The sequence below is a fragment of the Manis pentadactyla genome, chromosome 9 (genome assembly GCF_030020395.1).
Source record: "Manis pentadactyla isolate mManPen7 chromosome 9, mManPen7.hap1, whole genome shotgun sequence".
NCBI lineage: Eukaryota > Metazoa > Chordata > Mammalia > Pholidota > Manidae > Manis > Manis pentadactyla.
The window spans coordinates 55,002,624-55,026,479 of record NC_080027.1 but is presented as its reverse complement, the minus strand read 5'-3'; the positions used below and the strand labels follow the sequence as shown (position 1 = coordinate 55,026,479).

Here is a 23,856-nt window from a genome sequence, read left to right as displayed (position 1 = left end):
GCCACCTAAGGCCTGGATGCCAGGCTCTCTAGTCCAGGATGCTGCTGTGCAGACCTGTTGAGCACGTGTTCCCTGAGCACATACTATGTGCCGCAGAGGTGAACCAGGGCAGGGTGTCCCCTGCAACAGGGCAGGTGACTTATCCACAAATAACCATTTTACGATGTGATTCCCAATGCGGATGCTCTATGGGGGCCTCCTGAAAGGCAACATCCCAGCTGGGGGAGGCAGGCCTCCTCAGAGCTCCCACCCAAGCACGTCTGCTATCATCATAGCACTGATCACATGGCTTCTCCAAGTGAGCTCTGTGGACCAGATGCACCAAATCCACAGGGTTTCTTAAAAGCACATTCCTGGGCCCCCCACCCAGACCAAGTCCATAGGACTCTCTGGGGAAGCCTGGGATCTGCCTTTTGGAACAAGGTCTATAGTTGACTTTAGGCACCAGCAATGTGCAGGAGCACCCCTGTGATACAATTCTCTGCTCCCTTGTCTATCGTCTCTCCTGTTCTGGATACTCTGCAAGCCTGGGGACCACAGCTTGTTCACTTGCAGTGCTCTGGGCCTCACACATAGTAGGCTTTCAGTAAATAGGGAATAGGTGTAAGTGATTAAAACTTGGCCTAAGATTTAAGAACACAATTTAGACAGGTAAAGGTGGAGGAACAGCATTGCAGGTGGAGGGGCAATGGTGAGCAATGGCCAGTAGAGGGAAGGGCAGCTTTGGAGAGTAGCCAGCTCAGGAACATGGATTCCACAGATTCCTGACCCCAGGAAAGTGACACTGACCCTAGCTTGATTCCTTTTCTGCCCTTAAATTTCCCAGAAAAGAGTATCTGTGGTATCCTGTCTGTGCTATGGTCCACTGTCCTACTTTCCTTCTAATTTGTTTTATATGTTTCAGATCTTTTTTGGTAACTTATTAATTATGAAATACATCATCCCTTCAAAAAAGAATATGTGTACTGCAAATTTATGAGGTAGAAGATATAATCAAATGACCACATACATATATGTGTATATGTATATGCCCAATATCTAGACTTTCCAAAATAAGGGAAAAAATAAAAACAGAAAATCCCCTGTACACCATTCTTGATCTCATATGTCTGCTTTTTTTCCAGTTGGATAAGCCACTACCCTGAATTTTTTGCTTATTATTCCCTTGTTTTCTTTACAGGGTTATTGCTTAGTTTTTTGCTTAGTTAGGGTATATTGTTTAGTTTTACAAGGTTTTGAACTTGACATAAATGGTATCATACTGTATATAGTAATATGCTTGGTTCCCCAGTAAGCATTATGTTTGTGAAACTCCTTCCTGCCATTACATGTGGCTAAGGGCCATTTATTTTAACTGCTGTGTGGTATTTCATCATATAAATTAATTGCAATTCACTTATGTATCCTCCTCTGTCAGTGGTCACTTGAGTCATTCCCCAGTTTTTGCTATAACATAAAGTGCTTCTATAGATATTCTTCTAAATGTCTTCTGGTGCACACATGCTGGTTTCTCTAGGGTTCTCAATGTAGGAGTGGCATTACTAGCACATATATTCTGCACATCTTTAATTTTACTGGTGTTCCCCAATTGTTCTGCAGCACAGCTGTAGCATTTATATTTCCACCAGCAATGTATAAGCTCACTTAATTCCATATTCATGTCAACATTTAGTACTGTCAGATTTTTAGTTTTTGGCAGTTTGGTGGGTGTGTAAAATTTCCATTTTAATGTGCATGTCTCCACTTACCATAATGAAGCTAAGAGTTTTTTCATATGCTTTGGTTTGGTTTCATTTGCTTTTTTGTTACCATTTGGATCTCTTCTTCTATGAATTACCTGTTCACATGTTTTGATCATTTTTTTAGTTGGTGGGTTGTTATTGGGGCCAACTTCCTGGGCCTTTGCCTCTGATGCTGCTGACCTGCCACTTAGCCTGCTGCCAGCAAGCTGCCACCAACCCCAGCTTATCTCCATTTCCATGACCATCTCAACAGCTCCAACCCAGCCAGCTGATCACAGTGGGAGGCCCTGAAAGACCCCACAGAACTGGGCTCCAGGCTTCCCAGCACCTGAACCAATTCTTGTAGCATCAGAACATGCACAGGCTCTGGAGTCACACCTCTCTGGGTCTGAACCCTGCCTCTGTATTTTACTAGCTAGGCTATTCTTGTATCTACTTTGAGCCTTTTTCTATAAAATACCAACCTCAGATAATAGAACTAAGATAATGCATGTACAATGCCTGCCAGATGGTGGCGCCATCACTCCCCCTCATCTCCATCCAGGGGTTGCGGTCATCTCTAGACTCGGGATGCTGAGCTCTAGCACACCTTCCTGCTAGAGGACCACAGTGAGTATCCTCTGGGACTGAAATCCCCCCGAGAGCCTGAGCCCTTTGGGTTGGGGCCCACAAGTTTACCCATTTGTTTGGACATCTTCAGATCATACAACCCAGAAGTAGAGCTTTTAAAAAGGGAGTGACTCATGTTTCAATTCCTAACCAGGACCAATAAAATGACTAATCATAATCTGTCAGAAGGGAACAGAGAGAAAAGTACTAGGATCCTTCCTTCTCTTTACGGTTCGACCAACATTAACTGAGCACCCACCTGGTGTGCCCACTGAACTGGGCACTGAAAGATGATGAATCCGGAAGAAAGAACAAACACAGACACATAAACAAAACCTGAGAGGGAGACGAGAGAGCGAGAGGGAGCGGTCACATGCTTGCCAAGGATTTGGGAACCTGGGTGCAGAGTCCAGGCTCTCAGTCCTTCCCTTACTCGGCCCCTGTAACCCTGTCCCTGCTGAGAACTCACTTCGTCTTGGCCCTTTCTCCTTCCTGGAACTCCGTGATACCCCACTTTTGGGGCTCATGTCCTCTCTAGCTAACTGCTGCTTATTATGCTCTCTTCTAGCCTATCCCCCTTTGCATCATCTGAAGCGGCTTACCCCAGGCCTGGAACCATCAGCCCACTTGGTACCGTCTCAGTCAATAGCTCCCAGGCCCAAGTGGCCTCACTGACTCACTGTGATGACCCCCACACCCACCCCTGCAGCCCTGACCTGCTGTCCTGAGCGCCACATCTGCATTTCAAAACTGCCACTGTCACTCTTTCTGTTTAATTCCAAAACTAATTTGTCTGGCTATACCACAGGCATCTCAGTCTGTAAAGCTGAAGTGGTCATCTTCCCTGTCTGCTCTCCTCACTCCCCCCTGACCCAGGTGAGAAGACGGTCCCTCTGTGAACATGCACCTGCTGCCCCCCTCCGACAGAGGGGCTCTGTGGTCCCAGCTGCCACACCCCTCGGTCCTACTGCCACCAGAGCGCTCGTTGTGTCGGATCATCCTCATCAGTTTACATGCCATCCCCACACTAGATTCAAGCTGCTCCAGGCACTCCTGCTCTGAATCTTCTTTGAGGTTTGGCATAAAGTGGTTGCTTTATGAAGTGTGGGCTGAATAATGAGGAAACAGAGGCCCAGGGAGGGGAAGAGATGGCTGCAGCCATGAAGCCAGTTAACGCCAGGGCTGGACTCCCATCCTGGTCTCCCCACCCCTTGCCTGGTGCCCTCCTCCATGGCACCTTTGGAAAGCCAGTGAAAGGAGAAGCTGGTGAGAGGCCTGGGAGAGTGGGGGCTGCTCAGCTCAGCCTACAGGGGGGCCTAGGAGTAGCCCCACCTGAGGGAGCTTCTGCAAACACTGCCCATTTTTGGAAAGTCCCATCCCTAAACCACCCACCATCCCTAGTCATAAACTCAGTGATGCTAAAAGAATAATCTAATCACTTCTGCATCCCTCCAGAGACTGCTGCTGGAAATGTTTACAGGTAATTAGCTTTTACAAAGAATGGGATGGGGCTAGTCTCAAGGCCAAGGTTTCCTCACGGGAGGGCATGGAAGGCTGGGCTGGCCTGGTCATTGCCCAGGCAGTGGGGCCCATGTACCTGGACTATGGACATGGAGAGAGCCGGTGAGCTGAGATTTCTCCCAGGGAGCAGCAGAAGGAGCATGGGACCCACACAGTTGAGGACCCCCAAACATACAGTCAACATCACATCAGATTTATGAGCAAGGTTCTCCTGATGATTATTGGAAAAGCATCAGTGATGACTTTTATACAAAGACCTAAGGGTCACAGGCTAGTATAAAAAGCCCAGCACATATCAATGGTGCTGGTCTCCAAACTTCCTCCTTCGCCTTTCTTTCCACTCTGACACCTAAAATCTGCAGAAGGAAGAAAGGGAGGGAGGGAGGGAGGGAGAGAGGGAGAGAGGAAAAGGCCAGTGGCAACCACAAAGCAGCTGGAATCCAGCTCAGGGATGCAGACAGGATAGATTTGTTTGCCCAGGGTATAGCCAGAGGGAAAATTCAATCCTAGTCAGATAGGGAGGCAAGGGGCATGCGCAAGGAAGCAAAGGCAAGTGTGGGTCAAGGGACAGGGCAAAGCAGCAAGTGATAAAAATGAACCCATGGGCCACAGGCACAGTCTGAATGTACGATATAAACCAGATCAGGGTGAGGTTCAGGACAAAGTCTGTGAGGGACATAAGGGGTTAAAATAAGGTACTTGTTTGAAGAAGATGCGGTAGAGCTGACAGCCCAACAGAAAGCTACAGAAAGTAAAACAGGCCTTCAGGAGGATAATATTATCCACCTCCCAAATTAATATACCCTAGACCCCACTCATTCTCTTTTGCTATTTCAAACAAGAATCTTTGATTAAAAACTAAGTGTCAAAATGGATGAATACAAATATTAATACATAAAAGGAAATGAAACAATGGATGAAAGGGATTATATAACCAGTCTGGCAGGCAAATCAGTGAGGTAGAGAGAGGTGAGTTACTGAGGTGGAGAGAAATCAAGGATTGAATCACTTAAGGATATAAATAGAAAATAATTTGAGTAGATGATTGTTCTTAAAGCAAATTGTCAAACAGATGTTCTGAAGGCATTTGGGGATAGGAGGAGTGGAGCTTATGAGAAGGCATCAAAGGGTCACTAAGAAAAAGTTCATTTCCCTTTGGGTTAGTGTTACTAGGCATGTGCTGATGTGAAAATACCAAGTCTTCCACAAAGCACTAATGGGCACAGCTAGGATCTGAATTTAACCAAAAATGCTTTAGATCCATGGCTCTTAGCCTGGTTTTCAATGGTTAGAATCATCTGGGAAAGTTTTAAAATACTAATGCCCAGGCTTTATCACCAGAAATTCTGATTTAATTGGTCCGGGGTGGAGTTTTGGTATCAGTATTTTTCAACTCCTCAGGTAATTCTCATGGAGATCCTGGGTTGAGCACCACTGTTCTAGAGGTACATGAGGGATAGGGGATACTGCACAATCTTAGGAGTGAGAAAAGCCTTGGCCTTCAACTCTCCTGTGCTACTTGCTGACCTTGCTCATGGTGAAATGAGCAAGTTAATCGCCTTCTATGAGCCTCAGTTTGCTAATCCTTAAAATGATAATGATAACACACTTACTAATGAAATAGTGAATGAACTGTTGAAAGCATTTACCCTGAAATCAGTAACAAGACAGAGATATCCATTATTATCACTCCTATTTAATATTTTGTGGTGGCCATAGCCAATCCAATAAGATAAGAAAAATAAAAAAGGTATAATTACTGAAAAAGGGGAAGCAAAACCATCCTAATTTATGGATTGCACATCTGTACACAATCCAAGTCTGTGTAAAAGCCAAAAGAATCTATATACTATTAAAATTAATAGGTGAATTTAGCAAGGTCAACAGATACAATATTCAAAGTTGTATTCTCTATGTATTATCAACAAATCAAAAATAAAAAATTTTAAATAACAAATCAGCATAAAAACATACATAGAAATAAGTCTAAAAAGATGTGCAAGATGTCAACATTAAACACTGAAAACACTGCTGAGAGAAATTAAAGACAGTCTGTAAGTAGAGATATACTACATTTATTGATTGGAACACTCTAGTCTGTTTAAGATGTCAATTATCCTAAATATTTATTTATAAACTTAAGGAAATCCCAATCAAAATCTCAGCAGGGGTTATAGTACAAATAAAGTTGATTCTAAAAGCACATAGAAATGTAAAGAACTTAGAATTACCAAGATCATCTTAAAGAAGAACAAAATTGGGGGATTTATACTACCAAATATCAAAATTTATTATAGACTACAGGGACCCATATCAGCATGAGGATGGACGAAAAGACTAATGAAATAGGAAAAAAAAACCCAGAAACAGATTCAAACATAGGTCATCACTTTACTTACAACAAAGGTGCCACTTTAATTCAGTGAAAAGCTGGTCTTTTTGATTAATGGTGCTGGCTCAATTGCATATCACATGGAAAACACTGAACCTTGAACACCATTTAAAAAATCAATATGAAATAGATTATAGACCTAAATGTGAAATGTGAAACAGTAAAGCTCCTAGAAGAAAATACAGGAGACAATCTTCATGATTTTGGGGAAACAAACATTTCTTAAATGGACATAAGAAGCACAATTAGAAAAAAAAAGATCAATAAATTGGACTTTATCAAAATTAAGAATTTCCATTCATCAGAAGATGCCATTAAGAGAATGAAAAAGCAAGCCGCAGGCTGGGAATATTTTTCTCAATACATTTTTCTGACAAAGAATTTATATGTAGATTACATTTTCTAAGGTTTATAATTCCATAATAAAAAGACAGGTCAACTTTTCAAAATGGGCAAAAGTCTCAGACAGACATTTCACAAAGAAAGATAACCAAATGTTTAATAAAGATGTGGGAAAATGCTCAAAAGCATTACTCATCAGGAAAATGAAAATGGAAACCATCACGAGAGATCACTCTAGGCCTGAGCAGGTCACAATCAGGGAGCGGCATGTCCACCTATATCACAAAGCTGTGAACTGCTTCTTTGTACTATTGAAGCAGCTGGACGAAAAGGAAACCTCCTTTAGACACTGTGTTCATTATCTTTGTGTGTGTCTTCCCATCTCCCTCCCACTCGTCCTTCTGACAGTCTCTTCCTCTCCTCATCATCTGTCCCTCTGTCCGTCTCTTCTTGTTTCTGCGTGGGACCAGAGGACCCAGCACTTGCTGTCAGGGACCAGGGGACACTGTTCCAGCTCTGCTCTGGAGCTGGCCTACTGTCAACGCTATGCTGTCAGTGCCCGGCTGTTGCCAGGAAGTGAGTCCTCCCTACTCAAAGTCTGCCCCAGACCTGCCCCCTTCTACATCCTGTCTCCTCACTGCCTCTCCTCCCTGCCACAGCAGATTCCTCCCCCCTGCTCACCTCCAGACTAGCACTTGCACCACCCCAGAAGCCAGTGGGAGAGGCACACTGACGGGGCAGGCCCCTCTGCACCTGGGCCGGCCCCTGAGTAACGTCGCTTCCCTGCGGCACAGCTTCCCTTCTCCCCAGCGTCACGTCATGTGCACATCTGGCTCCTGGCTTCTATCTGCTCCCACCAGTTTGCTGTGGGTGCAGCCAGGAAAAGCTCTTTGACCAACACTTACTTGCTGAGCTCGCTGCTCCTCATCCCATCCCCCACACACACCACAGCCCCCTCTACAAACTCACAAGGAGGGAGAGGTGTCCAGCTCTTTTTTGACTACTCTTTGAGGTGCACCACCCTCTAGACACACAGCCAACTCGAGAAGAGGCACCGGAATTCGCAGCCCAACCAACTCCTTTTCTTTTTCCTATCACATTTATCTACAAAAAAGACTTCTTAAGCCCCTATTGACTTGAATTTGCACACACACACGACACACCCAACACACCCTGGTCCCGACCACTGGTTCTGGGGCTGAGTGCCCACCTGCCTCACCAGCTCCTGGAGAAGAGCCCAGGCCGCCTCTCCTGGCCGCTGCTGCCGCTCTTGTCCGCCAGAGGCCGCTGTTGCACAGCGCATGGGAACGTGGCCAAGCGGAGCTGCCGCCCTCAGGGCTAGGCAGTCACACTGAAGGCCAGGCTCCTGGGCAGCCCCATGCCTTCTCCAAACTCAGGGTGCTCCTCATGCATGAGGTACATCCTCCCCGACCCCCAGAGCCAGCAGGGCCTTCTTCATCCTGGACAATACTGGCCTGTAATTCTCAGCGTTAACCCTCAGTGGGAAAGGCCAGCGGGAGCGGGACAGTGTACCTAGTTTAGTTCCTGCCTCCTCACATCCTGGGCTCCTTCACGTCCCCCACCCCTAATCTCAAGGCGAGGAAGGGAGACTTGGAAAGCAGGGAAACAAATGAGCCACACTCCTTCTGGGAAGCCCCATTCAGGGCCGAGGAAGTGACAGTGGAAGTCTCCCTCCTGTGCTCCTGTCAGCCAGTCTCAGCAGACAGCTGACCTGGGGCTCTCAGGCGCCCAGTCGCATCCTCAGGTAGTTGAAAGGCTGCACCTGGGGGCATGAGGGGTGGAGAGGCATCTGGGATCTCCATTCGGGGCATTATCTCTCTCCTCTCTAGCAGCTACTCCTAGGTAAAAAAGGTACTTCAATTAAGTAATGATTTTTTTGCCAGGCATCCATAGCTGCCCTCTCCCCACCCAGCCTCATTTACGTATTAGAACTGGCTCCTCGGAGCTAGAGTAGCTGCCTTGCCCTGGGATCTGCATAACTAATGGGAGGGTGGAGGGTAGAGGGAAGGTTGTAGCAAACTGAACCTATGTCTGGGATCAAAAGAATAGGGTTCTCAGCCCAAGCTCTGCTTCTTCCAGTGTCTCTATGCCTTCCAAACTCAAGTACCCCTTCTGTAAAATGGGCATGACCACCTCTCCATGCCATCCTTGCAAAATGACTGAGGATCAAATAAGCAGAAGAATAAGAGAAACTAGTTTTTTGAGTTTGTTTTGCAAATATCACGTATTTCTGACTATCTGCAACTCTACAGGGAACAGGCAGTAAAGAGAAAGCCCTGTGAAACAGCAGCTAGAACAGTGGAGCCCCCCCCATTACCCTCCTTGTACCCCACTCCCTCCTGCCCACGGTCTCTGGGTTTTCAATAGCTGAGTTCAGAACTCCCTGTCTCTGGCCGGACCCTTCAGACGTCAGGCCATCTCAATCCCAAGAAGCTGCTCCAGGAATTGGGAGTGGGAGTCAGGGAGCTGCATGGAGCTGGGCAGCAGCTTTCCCATCCTTGCAAATGATGATTTTCCTCTTGGACTTGAAATTGCGACTGCTTCCCCTCCCCCCCTGCTCATCTTTAATTTCTCCATCGATTTTCATTAAATTCTCCCCTTGGCTCCAGCTCAGGGTGAACTCCTCCTTATTAGAAAAAATGAAGCAAGAGGGAGGGGGTGGGAGTAAAAGGAAGCTCTTTTGAAAGCAAGATTGTCTCTAGTCTCAGGGCTGGAAGTGGCAATTACTAGAATCGTCTCGGAGGCTGTCTAGGCATTGGGATTGGCACGTTCCCCTACTCCTTATGGCCCTAAACCTGTAGGTTCCTGCCCCCCAGATCTCTAGCCCCTACTTGGACCACAGCTCCCAGTCACCTCCAACCGCAGCCTGCCTCCTGGTGCTGTCCAACCACGGCTTCTGCACCAACAGTATCCTGTCCCTTCAGCCACTTAGAACACCCAGCACTCTGCCAGGGAGTCACAGATCCCCAGGACTCAGCCCCTCTGGGGGTATGTAGGGTTCCCTCAGACCAACCTGAGCAGGTGGAGACAAATGGGCAGAGAGTGGGGGAGCAGGCACAAGCCAGTGCCTCCTGCATGCAGGCACCACCTGCGGGCCCCACCCACACTGGTGTATTGCACCATCACAGCAGGGCCATGAAAGAGGCATCATGCCCATTTATAAAGAGGAAACCAAGCTTCAGAGAGAAGTGACCTTCTCCCTGCCCTTCAGAGAGAAGTGACCTTCTCCCTGCCCTGCTTTCAGCCTCTCTAAATCCTGCGGCCCTTCCCCTTGGTAATGCCAGCCGACCTTCCCCATTTAGTCCTCCAGGAAGTCTGCCCTGCCCAGTCTGGGCAGGTGGGGCACCCGAATTGGGCCCATGTACTCTCATTGGGCTATGTGGCCTTGGGGCCCTCACTCCCTCCTGGGCCCTTGTTTTCTTTATCCAGTCTTCTCCAAGGGAGGAGTCCAGAGAACACTGCCTCTTCTGGGCTCCCCCAGTTCACTGAACACACAGCTCACAGAAGATGTATAGCCCCACTGCCAACTGGCCAGCTGTGGAGCCAGTAAACGTCTCCATGGTCCTCCGGGCCCAGCGCCACTGTCCCTGCTGCTGCCTTCACCAGCCCCCCCCAGCAGAGGGAGTGCCAGCAGCCTGCGGCCTCTGATGGCCACGGAGAGCCCTCCCCACTGTCTGAACTGCAGGGCTTGTCCCTACTCAGCCTTCCTGGGTGGGTGGCAGGGAACACAGCTGCTGGTTCCCCCTCCCCACAGCCTAGCATAGAGACTGGGGCTTGAGGGGCAACTGCCAAGGCCACAGGAAGGTAGGACAGACTTCCTGAAACTAACCTGTAAAATGGAAAGTTTGTGAGGACTCATGCTGCCGCCTCACCCAGCCTCTCCACACTGTGCGTTTGGCAGTGTCTTTGACCATGCCGGACCCCCTCCCGCATGTCAGCGCTCCTTTCGCCACCAGACAGTATCCGCCTGAAGCCACTAATTTTCAAACCCCAGTGAGCAGTGTCACACCTGCTACAATCGTAGTAGCGGCTATTCATTTGGTGCCTAGTGTGTAGCAAGCAGCACGCCACTGCACAGCTCTTCTTCCCTGAAAGTCCTGGAGGTGGATTTCATCACGCCCCTTTGACTGCTGCAGCAACCGCCTGCCTGGAGTGTTAAGCAAACTCCCCAGGGAAAGGCATCCACACTCACAGGCAGAGAAGCCTGGGTTCCAGCCCAGAAGAGCCAGACTCTCAAAGGCCATGATTTTCTCACTGAGCTGGGCTGCTTTGCAGCACATGTGTAATAAAAGAATGAATTAGCAGCATGATTAGAGGGTGATGGACTGAGTGAATGAGTGAGCAAGTGAATGGCTAGATGATAGAGGAGCAAAAAAGCAGACAATCGAGTACTTTCATGAGTGAGCGAGTGAGTCCATAACTGAATCTATGACCATGTGAACACCCCAAACCTGAAAGCTCTGGCATCATGCAGCATGGCTGGGGATGGATGGGGCATCTGGAGACCTGACTAGACCCACACCTCCACCTCTGGGGTGTGTGCTTTAATGAACCTTTTCAAGGTCAGAGGGAACTGGGGGGAGCCACATGACAGAGACAAATTTCACCAAATCCAGCACATTTCTCATTGGCAATTAATTAAGCAGGTCCCAGCAAAGAGGCCAGGCCAGTAAATCGAAGGAAAGCTGGGACTTTGACATTATCTAATTGGGTCACAAACTGTGGGTGAGTGGGCAGCTAGCAAGAGCCCCTGGGTACTGCACTTCCCCATCCTGTCTTTACCTCACCTGCCATGCTGTGGTTTCTGCAATTCAGCCTGTCTCTGGGCTTCTCCACCCTCCACCCAACAGCTGACATCACTGGGGCCTTAGAGGCCAGTGCTCAGCAGCCTGAACCACAGACAGCAGCAGGTGTGGGCAGGACCTACAGGAGGGGGCATGGTGGAGAGTGGGGAGACCCAAGCTCTTCCTGGGTGTACAACTTCTCACAACTTTAGAAGTGGTGTGATATAGAGGAAAAGAGTATAGATTGTCACCTCACAATATCAGACTTGAGTTCTAGGTCCACATAATGGTTCACAGACCAGGCCTGGCTCAGCAAAGCTGGAACTAAATTACTGTAGGCCATTTATTAGCTGTGTGCCCTTGAGCAAGTTGCTTCACTTCTCTGAGTCTCCCTTCCTTCTCTAAACAATGAGAATAATCACAGCCCCAGTGGTTAGCAATTAAATGACACGATGAAAGGAGGGGCTTAGCAAAATGCTTGCCCAAAGAAGTATTCAATATATGTTAGTGTCCTTTTCATCATTGTCATGATGTCCTTAGTACCTGTTAGGAGTCAGTAAACATTTCTGTAGAGGGCCAGATAGTGAGTATTTTTGACTTTGTGGTCTGTCTGGTCTCCTGCAGTTAATTCTGCCATTGTAGTGCATAAGCAGACAGAGACAACACCTAAGCAAATGATCATGGCAGTGTACCATTAAAACCCTATGAAAAAAAAAAAAACTCTATGAGTTGAAAATTTAAATTTCACATAATTTTCATGTGACAAAATGTATTCTGATTTTTTTAACCATTTAGAAATTTTAAAAAAAATTCTTAGCTCATGGTCTATGCCAAAAAAGGCAGCAGGCTGAACGCAGCCCATGGTCCATAACTGGCCACCCCCTGCACTAGAATGTAAGCTCCATGAGGACAAAGGGATTGTCTGTTCTGTTCACTGCTATACTCCGAGGACCTAAAATAGTTCCTGGCAAACAGCAGATTGTCAATAAACACTTGCTGAATGAATGAATTACAAGCTGTGTGATTCTGCACAATAAGTCATTTCACCTTTTTGGGTCTTGTTTGTTTCATCTGTACAATGGGGATGCTTACACATTTGAGGTGAGCATCTAATGAAATGTATGTGGAGCCACTTGGTAAGCTCTGTAGCTGCTGCACCACGTAGTTGCTGTTTCTGACCACCAGGGGGCTCTCCAGGCCAGTCTCGCCCAGTGCCTGGGCACAGAGATGTTTCAGGATTGTGTTGAAAGAAATCTGACCTGTAGGAGGGGAATGTCCAGTTGGAGCTACCCTTTTCTGTGCCGGTTGCAGGGGATTAAGACATTGGCCAGGAGCAGCAAGGTGGTCTGTAGGGACTGTTTTGGCTCTCTGAGTGTATATATTAAGCCATCGAGGAAGTGAGGTAAATGGGGTGTTAGACTCAGGCAGACAGGGTCTGAATTCTGGCTCCAAAATTTGCTCTATGGTTTTAGAAAAATCACTTATACTGGCTGAGACTCAGTTTCCTTGACTTTAAGGTGGAGATCTGAATAGGCTCACCTCACAAGGTTCTGGTGAGTTCATGAAAGGATGTGTGTAAGGGGCTAGCTCAGCCCCGGGTGCTTAGTAAAGCCCTCTAATGTAAGTGTTCCCTTGGTCCTCTTGCTCGGTGGGGCAGGGTCGGACTCCCAAGCTGGGGTGGCCCATCGGGCCTGGGAAAATGCACTCGTGCCTTCTGGTTCTGGAGCAGCATCAGGAACGTGGAAGAAAAAATTGCCTATGTACTACCCAGCTGTACTGGCTTCCAGCTCTAAACAAAAAGCCCTGCTGGTTTTTTTTTTTCCTGGACTGACATTTTCCTGCTGCTCTGCAGGCTCTCTACAGCCAAGAAATCCACTGCTTTTGGAGCACTAGTAATTCCAGTCCCTTCTATTTTCTCCCCCCATTCTTCCTGCCAACCAACATGAAAGAAGGCAAGAAACAAACCCAGCACTGGCCATTTTTCCACTGTCCAAGGTGGAAAAATTTTATGGGAGAAGAGAGGATTATTCAGCACATGAGGGTGGAGATGCTCTATGCATGTGCTTCATAGAGTCTGTCTGTCTATTGCCCTACCGCCCCCTCCTCCATTTTGCCATCTAAGTGAGCACACACATACAAAGGTTTCTGACTCCACGGGAAGTGGGCACTCTGTCCAGAGGGCTGGCACTAACTCCTTCACCAACCTGCTGTGTGACCTCAGACAAATTACTTCCCCATTCTGACCCACAACCTTCTCATCTGTAAAATGAGCAGTTTCCCTGTTCACCCTCCATCCTCAGCTAAGAGCATGTCTGATGTATGATCCTGTGCCCATGTTCCATCACCTGAATAGCTTTGGAAAGAGGCAGGGTAGAAAGTAAGGTGACCACCTGCTAGGAGTCCAGGCCAAAGTGAAGAAGCTGGGGGTCAGGAGTGGGGAGACCCAGGCTCTTCCTGGGTGTACAACTCAAGTTGTACACCCTTGTGGGACCAGCCTATGGGGCACAGATGCCAAAGAAGGGGAGCAGCTTGCTGGCCCCACCCCCCTTTTGGCCAGGCACAGGAACAGACTCAAGGCAAGAAGCACAGTTGTCACCAGGACATACGAAGACTATCTACCTCTCTTCCATGCAAATCTTCAGCATCTTAAAACTTGGCTGAGAACCTCCCAGATGTCAGCCCCAGCCTCCCCAGCTGTCCTGGCTAATGTCCCTCAGGGCCCATCTGCAGGCCCAGACCCACTCCAGTCCAGTGGAGGAACAGCCTCACCCTACAACCTGGGGAGAGGGAGGTGGTAGCTATAACTGGTCACATTGCTGAACGTCGGCCTGGAGCTGAGTCACCTGAGCCCATATGATCCCCACCTTCCCTCTCACCCCTCCCAACCCCATGCCATTGTTGACCCAGCATTCACTTGTCCTTAGGCCTCGGTTGCCTGTACCCAAGCCCTCTAGGCTCAGTGAAGCCCACCTGCTTGCCCAGACACTCAGGGCCCACCCTGCTCTTGCCCAATCTGTCCTACAGAGCTGGCTCCTCTTCCTTCTGCTGATCCTGCCATGAAAAGGACCAACCACTCTGAACCTCAACCCACTCCCCACCAGGCTTGCCTATGTGTGTTCCATCCACTGGCCTCTGTTGGCCACTGCACCCAGGAAGTGCTGAGTGCCACCCTGGCCAAGCTTCTCAGTGGCTGTCCCCTTTATGTCTTCATCAACTCCCACAGTCAAGACCCAGCACCCCTATCCGAATGATGCCGGGGAAAGGGGAGACTCGGGACCTGCTCCATGAAGAGGCCCAGATGGCCACCAGCATGTCTGTCCCGCTCACCACCCACCTGGCTCAGGGACCTTAGGCCACGCCCAGCCAGCCAGCTGCATTCTTACCTTTTCCAGCTGGTGGACACCCTCTTCCACGCAGCAGATGGAGGCCAGCGTGCGGAGTGCCTGGGGGTATAAGCACCGAAAACTGTCCTGCCGGCAGACCTTGAAAAGTGCTACAACTCCACCCTCCTGCCAAAAAAAAGAAAATGTCACACGCCTTCACTGTGTGACCCTTCCTGGGGCTGACTCGAGAATAGCTGACAATACTTCATTCAGCAGATATGCTTTTAGGTCTGTATGGTGGCAGAATATGCCACTCCAAAATATGCCCCTTTGTCATTAGGATTATTTTGAGCTGAAAGCAATTGAGAAGAAGCAGTTATAAGAAAAGATCTCTGCCCTCCCCTATTTGACTAAAAGCAGGACATTAATTTCTAGAGATGTCCCTCCTCCCCTCTCTACCAGAAAGGACAGAAGTTAATCACCAGAGACCACTTCAGATCCTTGTCAGCCTGGCAATGGCACCAGAGGAATTTACATAACAAACCTTACCAGCCAGCCTTTATTCACTATTGGTTTGCCATGTATATGCCTTCTCACAATCTGCTTCCCCTAGAGATTCAGGATCCTTTTCCTCTGTCTTGTTATTTCTCGAAAAACATATTGTTCCTTTGCTAATATGTATAAGCCCAAGCTCTAACCAACCTTTTGAGTTACTAATCATTCAACGCAGCACACATGCTAATAAATCTGTTTCTTTTTCTCTTGTTAATCATTTTTTTGTCAGCCTATTTTATAGGGCAGCAGACAATACCTAGTAAGGTACTAGGGAAAAAAAAAGAATTTTTCCTCTCCTACAGTTCCTATACAAACAGATACATACACACACTCCCATGCTCACACACATGCTGCAGTGAAATGCTAGCTCCAGAAGTAATGTTACTCTTGATAGTTCAGACTGGAGGTAGGATTCCCCAAGTGCTTCTGGGGCTGAGAAGAAAAGAAACAGGTATCTAACAGTTTCCCTTCTGGTTATTAATGATGTAAATATTTATATATATGTATACATATATATGTCTTCATCTGTGTATGTGTATGTATTTGTATGTTTTATATTTAATCACATACAGTATAAATATTATTTATATGTACCATGACAGATGATAGAGATGATAGATGAATGATAGATAGATAGATAGATACATAGATAGATAGATGATAGATAGATATTTACATCCAGAGCAAACAACAAAGAAATGGTGCCAAAGAATGCAATGCTGAAACCATAAAACTCTTAGAAGAAAATATAGGCAAAACTCTCTTGAATATAAACATGAGCAACTTCTTCATGAACATATCTCCACGGGCAAGGGAAACAAAAGCAAAAATGAACAAGTGGGACTATATCAAACCAAAAAGCTTCTGTAAAGCAAAGAACACCATCAGTAGAACAAAAAGGCATCCTACAGTATGGGAGAATATATTCATAAATGACATATCTGATAAGGGGTTGACATCCAAAATATATAAAGAACTCATGCACCTCAACAAACAAAAAGCAAATAACTCAGTTAAAAAATGGGCAGAAGATCTGAACAGATACTTCTCCAAAGAAGAAATTCACATGGCCAACAGGCACATGAAAAGATGCCTCAAATCATCAGGGAAATGCAAATTAAAACCACAATGAGATATCACCTCACACCAGTTAGGATGGCCAACATCTAAAAGATAAGGAACAACAAATGCTGGTGAGGATGAGGAGAAAGGGGAACTCTCCTACACTACTGGTGGGAATGTAAATTAATTCAACCATTGTGGAAAGCAATATGGAGGTTCCTCAAAAAATTAAAAATAGAAATACCATTTGACCCAGGAATTCCACTCCTTGGAATTTACCCAAAGGATACAAGATCTCATATTCAAAAAGACATATGCACCACTATGTTTACTGCAGCACTATTTACAATAGCCAAGATGTGGAAGCAACCTAAGTGTCCATCAATAGGTGAATGGATAAAGAAGAGGTGGTACATATACACAATGGAATATTATTCAGCCATAGGAAGAAAACAAATCCTACCATTTGCAACAACTTGGATGGAGCTAGAGGGTATTATACTCAGTGAAATAAGCCAGGCAGAGAAAGACAAGTATCAGATGATTTCACTCATCTGTGGAGTATAAGAACAAAGCAAAAACTGAAGGAACAAAACAGCAGCAGACTCACAGAACCCAAGAATGGACTAACAGTTACCAAAGGGAAAGGGACTGGGGAGGATGGGTGGGAAGGGAGGGATAAGGGGGAAAAACGGGCATTACGATTAGCACACATAATGTAGGGGGTTGCACAGGGAAGACAGTACAACACAGAGAAGACAAGTAGTGATTCTATAGCATCTTACTACACTGATGGACAGTGACTGTAATGGGGTATGTGGTGGGGACTTGATAATGGGGGGAATCTAGTAATCACAATGTTGTTCATGTAAATGTATATTAATGATACCAAAAAAAATTAAAATTGAAAATTGAAAAATTGAAAAAAAGAATGCAAGGCTGAGAGCCCAGGTCAATGTGCAGCCTTCCTTTGGCTCAGGAGACACTGAGCCCAGCATAACTATATTTAAGCCTCTATTTGCATTGGATTCTCACCGCATTCTTTCCCAAGTCTGGAAAATAGTCTTCTTAGCATTTTTAGCTATTAGGGTTGGAAGTGGGGAAATCCTGAACCCAGACTAAGGGGATTCTGGCTTAAACCCTGACTGTGCTGCTGGTTAACTTTGGTAAAGTTAACTTATTAACTTTTTGTAGGTCATGACAGCTACAAGATCAAGCTATTGGGAGAGCAGTTGAGTTAATGAAAAGCCCTAGTATCCAGTTCTGGACAGCCCAGCAAGGGTCAGGCCATGAAGGCTTCTTGGTTAGAAGAAAGTCTCATATCCTCATGGAGGTGTCCCAAGGGCTGGAATAGGTGGAAGGGAGAGAAGGAAGAAGACCACAGAGGAAGGGAGGGGAATGCATTTCATGGACCACCCTGAAGCCCCCACTGAGGACCCAAGAGTGGCACTCATCTTAGGGGAGAGCCAGGAATCGCCTGAACTAGCAGATTCACACTGTTGGCTGGAGCTTGTTTAATTTTATAGAAAGCTCTGGGCTCGGAGCCCAGCTGTATAATGGTATGCGTTATTCAGACAGCCTTGGGATAAGCTGTCATAAAGCTGGAGGAGGCCACTTGTGGGATGTAGACTAGCAGGCAGGGGAGTAATAGAGTTGCTGGGATGGGGGTGATTTTGACCAAGCACAGGGGAGTTTTCTGTGCTCTGCACTCAGGGATGGGGTTTGCTACCACCATCATAGGGAGAACTGGGTTTATCCACTCTTTCCCAAGGGCTGAAGACATAAGAAGGTTGAGATTAAGATTCTGGAGTCAACAGATTTGGTTAAAATCCCAGCTCTGCACTTAATGTATATGACCTCGAACAAATTATATACCTTCTCTCTGTTCCCTTATCTATACAATGGGAATTATAACTGCAACATATCTTAAGATTATTGAGAGGACCAGATGAGGTGATGAATGGAAAACTTAGCACAGTACCTGACATATAGAAAGGACACAGTAAATAATGAAGGTTGTGGGAAGGAGGGGAAAGGCAGGAGGAAGTGGAGGAAGTGGAGGAAGAGGGGCTGCTCAGAGGCAGTTCAGAATAGGAAACAAAAGCATAGCCTTGGCTGCCAAACAGGTGGGTTCACCTTCCAGCTCAGCTACTTACTAGCTGTGTGATTTTTAAAGCTCCCTCGTGATTCTAATACACATACAGAGTTGAGAACTTCTGAGACACACTTTGGCCCAAGAACCCAAAGGGCCAAGGACTGAACCAGAAAATCCCACTGTGGGTTTTAAACTCATGAGCTCTAAATCAAAGGAACTTTGATTCTGATTCTGACTCTATCAGTTGTGTGGCCTTGAGTAAGCCCCTTAAGCCATCTCCTCAACAATGCATGGAAACAAACCTGGTACCTTCTTCTTAGGATGGTTTTGTAATTTGAAAGAAATGATGTCTGCAAGGCATTAAGCATACTGGACAGCAATACTCAAACGTTAGCTTTTGCTGTTAGACATAGTTTACTTCTCTCCAGACCAGAGTTGAAAAGCATTAAACCTGATCTTCTAGATTTAAGAGCTTAGTTCAGTGAGAGGGGTCAGGTCTCAGAATCACCTGCTGAGCTTGTTAAAATGTAGATTTCCAGGTCTTACTGTAGGACCTCAGTAAATCTTGAGGCAAAAACATCTGTGTTTTCCAAAAACTCCCTGAGGGATGGTGGTGCAGCCAGGCCTGGCAGCCACCAAGCTGGAGCATATCTTCCTGTGACTGGCACCTTAAGTCTATCAAAGGACCTAACTTTGCTTCCAATTAGATTACTGGTTCTATCCCCAGTAGAATAGAAATGACATTTCTTGAATTAAAAGAAAAAGTAAAAATGAAACAGAAGACCCTGCTGAGATCTTAGGGCTATCAATTGCCTATATTTGCCCTAAGAGTTCGGCCACAGTGCAGGGGAAAACTGGCCCAGAAGCAACTGCAATCAGTTTCCCACTGTAATTGCAAACCACTGTCCTTCTCTCCTTTGTCTTCTCTTCCTGCGCTCTCGTAATGGCTGCAGACATTTCTGGGATCCAGCTAAGAACCTGAGTTGGGAGATGTATTTGGTTTGGATTTTGTGGAATATGTGGAGATAAGGAAGGAAGTTGGTATTTGTAACAGACACCACATGAAGAAATATGACAGAGGCTCTAGGGACACTGGCTTTCTTTTTATCAAGTGGGAAATGACATCAGAGGGGCTGGCCACCTGTAAGATGGAGACACCAAGACCCAAAGAGTCGCGGTGACTCCTCCAAGGTCACACAACAAGCAAATGCTAGAGCCAGGACAGGCTTTACGAGCCAGCTGTTCCCCCCAGGCTACCTCCTCATGCTGTCCCAGGGCCTGTCGGTGTGGCCTGTAACCATGAAGCTCACCTTGGCTATGATGCGGCACAACGGAGCCCCCTCCTGAGTCAGGCTGAACAGGTTCCCTGTAGTGGATTCTGTAGTATAAATATTGTCTGAGGCATCAATTTTTCTTACCAGTGCCTAAGAAAAGAAAGGAAAGTCTGATGGTTACTCACCCCATCCACCCTCTGATCATCTTCCTTAACAGAATACCAGTGGTTCAGGCTCTTAAGAGCCCCCAGAAACCATAATCCTGTCCCATCCACTGCCCCACTGCCCTGCTATCAGGGGAATGAGGCTCTAGTTTTGGGAAAGACATGAATCAACATGAGGTCTGAACTATATTTTGCAAATATGGGATAATTCCAAACCCCTGAGGCATGGACAACAGATGTGCCCTGCTCTAGTTGATCAGAAAGCCAGCTCTCAACATTGAGGGTCTCAACAAGTACCATTTTGTTGTTCTGCTGGCTCTTAATGAGAACAGAAACCATCAGGTAAATAAACAAACCATCAAGTTGAAGACCACTGAGTTGCCAGAGCAATGACCAAGGAATCTGCCTTTCTTGGATGCAGCTGGTAGCCAATGGCAAACACTGGCCGGGTGATGGGTTCAGGGCTGAATTGAGAGAAGCACTCCACAGAAGCTTACTGCCACAGGACATTTGCACTGAATGGATAGCTAGACCAAAACAGCTAGGAGTCCCGTCCAAGAGCGGGCAACTAGCGAGGAACGCAACCGTGATCAAGGCTGAGGGGTCTAAGGCGAGTGGCGAGAGGGCTGCGAACAACTGAACATAGGACCCAGGGAGGCCCAGGAAGAAAGCAAATGGAAAATTTATCCACAAATAATATATGAAGATTATTCCTAGAAGAGTTTAGCTTATTTCTGGGAAAAAGCTTCTTACGTCTCTTAAAACCACTTCATAATCAACCGTTTGCTTTGAAGCATGTGATTCATTGATTGTAAATGATTCCTACCTGCTAATTAATGCTAGTTGTGTGAGTTTCTCCTGGAAGGTGTGTAGACAGGGTGGGGAGAGTTGTCTTTGGGGGTCTCATGCAAAAGAGACCTCCAGAGCTGGGTGTGCTGAGCAGCCACTTGTGCAGTTCCAGTTGCCATGTTATTTTTAAATATTAAAATGGATTTGGTTTTAATTAACCCTGGAGTTATGGAAAAGACACTGAAAAGGAAATGAGCTCTGAGTTCCAGGGCCAGCTTGCCTTTTTTAACACTATATGTTGATGAGAAAGTGTGTCTATGGTTAAAAGCATGGACCCCAGAGCCAAACTGCCTCTGTTGCAATCCTGCTCTGTCACTTCTGTCCACGGCCTAGAGCAGATAACTGAGTCCTTCTCTGCCTCAGTTTTCTCATCTGTACAATGGTAGAAATAACAATGTCTATCTCTTGCAGTGGTGGCACCCATCTCTTGAGGTAGCCAATCTCTATAAAGGACTTCTAAAGATATCTGGTGTATGGAAGCAAAATAAAATTTTTAGTTGTTCTTATTTTGTGGTCTTGGGCAATTGAGATAAACCTCCTAGACCTCAGTTTCCCCATTTGTAAAATGATTAAAATTAAGAGGGTTCTAGACTCAAATAAAATGGGTTACCCTTTTTTCTTCTTTATTCAAACTCAGTCTTCACATATGCAATATGCTAATCCTCTACATATAGCAGTCTAAGCTTAAGTGCGTATTTAATCAAACTAAATTAAATATAAAATTATTCCCTAAGACTTGATAGGTGCCTCTTGTAAGATATTCAACAAAAGGTAAAATTAATAATAACCAAGATTTGTCACTACAAATCTCTGTAATGAATGTGCTTCTTAGAATCCTTCCCCATCATTACTGTAAGCACTTACATAAGTGATATTAATGCTCACATGAAAATGCAGATTTCCTATATTGGGGTCCTATACCTAAATGATAATTACCTAATGTTCCTGATTAGTGTTTGCACTTGAAGCAAATTAGCATGACATTAAACAATTCAAACCCAATGTCTTTGACAATCATCTGCTAATATTAGACCATTTACGTCTGAGAATAATTTCTTGCTAATGTCTATATACGCATGTACCATAATTATGCCTCAGATATGTCTCAGTGAATCAGCTCTCTGACAATGAAAAGTTGTAAGCATCCTTTTCACAAGGATAAATTTGGAAAGACATGATATCAAGGGCTCCATTGAATTTGTCAAGGCCCTAAGTATCAGAATAAATCAGAGTTTCTGGAAGGGTCCTCAGCAGTCTTGTCCAGCCCCCACTTCACAGTTAAGAAGACTGAGACACAGACATCTGACCAAGGTCACAGATGCAGTGCATGGTGGAGCTGGACCTTAACCCTTGTGAATCTGACTTCCTCTTGTCCAAGGTCAGTGACTCTGTCTCCTTCAGCACTGGAGGGACCACACCTGGACTAATTAATCAAGGAGAATATCCATTCTCGTTAGCAGCTCTCACCAAACTGAGGAGCGTTAGTACCTGCAATGCTCTGCCCTGCGGTAGCCAGAGCTCTTGCTGCAGGGGCAGAGTTGGCTGAGAGTCTCAGCTGTTGCCTCTCTGATCCACCACTGTGTTCTTGCAGGGGCCGTCCTTCCCCGAGCTACTCTCAGCTGTGACTGAGCGCACAGGGACACTTCTGCAGGCCCAGACCGCAGCACATGGGACTCCTCTAATGGGACTTCAGCTTGAAAATTCCCAGTTTCTTCCTTCCCCCTTTTCTTTCAGCTGTCAGACCTGCAACACAGTTTTCCAGGCGTGTTCCTGCTTCCTCCCCTTTGTCCTTCACAGGCATTTCTTATCCAGTCCTAACCTGGTGTCAGCTTCAAACGAACACAGTCTCTAAAATCGAGATTTTTTTTTTTTTAGGAAACCAAGTAGGCATTGGAGAATTGTCAAAAGCATGCTTTCTTCTATCTCATGAAAAGAAGGTGAAGGAATGGAAACAAAGGAAGATAGACAGATGAGGCTGAATGACAGAATTTTTTTAAGGCAGAAATGAAACAAAAAAATTACATCTTGAAGACCAGGAGAAAGGGATAAAAAGAGTTAAGGAGGTACCCGCATTCTAACTGCTCTGTCCTGCTGGGAGAAATGGTGTATAGGATCCCTGATCAATACTCTCAGCTGAGCTCTGCTCTCCAGTCATCCCCCGCAGTGCACGGTACACGTGGTAAAGCTTTCTAAGACTTTCCAAACCATCTGCCAGCCGAATACCACCACGTGACTCCTTTGATGCCTTGTGGAAGAGAAGAATCACTCAGCCAAGCCCTGCCCAAACTGTTGACCCTTAAAATTATGAGATTATTGCTAGGGTTGTTGTCATATGGTAGTAGAGTTCTGAAACACAGGAAAATACTACAGAGATCAGCATGAAATATTCAAAGGATTACTAGATAAATCTTCAGATGTAAGGTTTTGAAAATATCTTATTTTGAGGATATAGTATCGCCTGTGTCCTAAGACAACATATAGGGGAAATGCAGAGTTAGGACTCTGAGGAAAGGCACAGAAAGACTGCACATACTAAAGAGCAGATAGACAAAATAATAACTCAATCCAGGCTTGGATTAGCTATTGATCTGATGGGAAAATATCTCCTGAGTTGCAATATCAATTTAGAGGGGCAACTGTGGATAAGATCTCTAAGAACTGGAGGTTTTGGGCAGATGCAGATCTTAATTTCACTTCTCTCAACAAGGGAAATCCCAAAATTTAAGAGTTTTTTTGAAAGGCAAGTAAATGTGCCAGAAAGGAAAAAGAAGTTAACATGGGAAAGCTGCTCAGACCCAGCAAAATAGGGCTTATTCTCTGAGTTAGGTAAAACAAGAGACGCACATGAAAAGCAGGGTAAACTTTTAGAAATTCAGCTGAGTCTTCCTGAAAGAAGTAGGGGATTAACAGAAGGAAAGAGAGCCCTGGAGGCATAGTGCATTAAAAAAGGATGTTGCAGAAAGAAATGCTACTCAAGGCTAAAATATTCAAAAGGTTTGGAAAGATGGTTCCAAGAAGCATGTGGCAGAGGGACTGGTCCTCACTGAGCCCATAAGGGGCCAGACTTTAGGAACATCGTAAGGAAACCCTCCCTAGACGAGAGGGGTCTTAAGGCCTAAGCAA

General features: G+C 46.0%; 1 protein-coding gene across 1 annotated transcript in view; it reads right to left on the bottom strand.

Moving 5' to 3' along the window:
* Positions 1–23,856, bottom strand: part of INSC (INSC spindle orientation adaptor protein) — a 136,431-nt gene that overhangs the window by 27,062 nt on the left and 85,513 nt on the right. Inside the window, exon 6 of the mRNA XM_036877055.2 lies at positions 14,795–14,920. Coding sequence (XP_036732950.2) covers positions 14,795–14,920 — 126 coding nt within the window. The remainder of the gene's footprint in view (positions 1–14,794; positions 14,921–23,856) is intronic.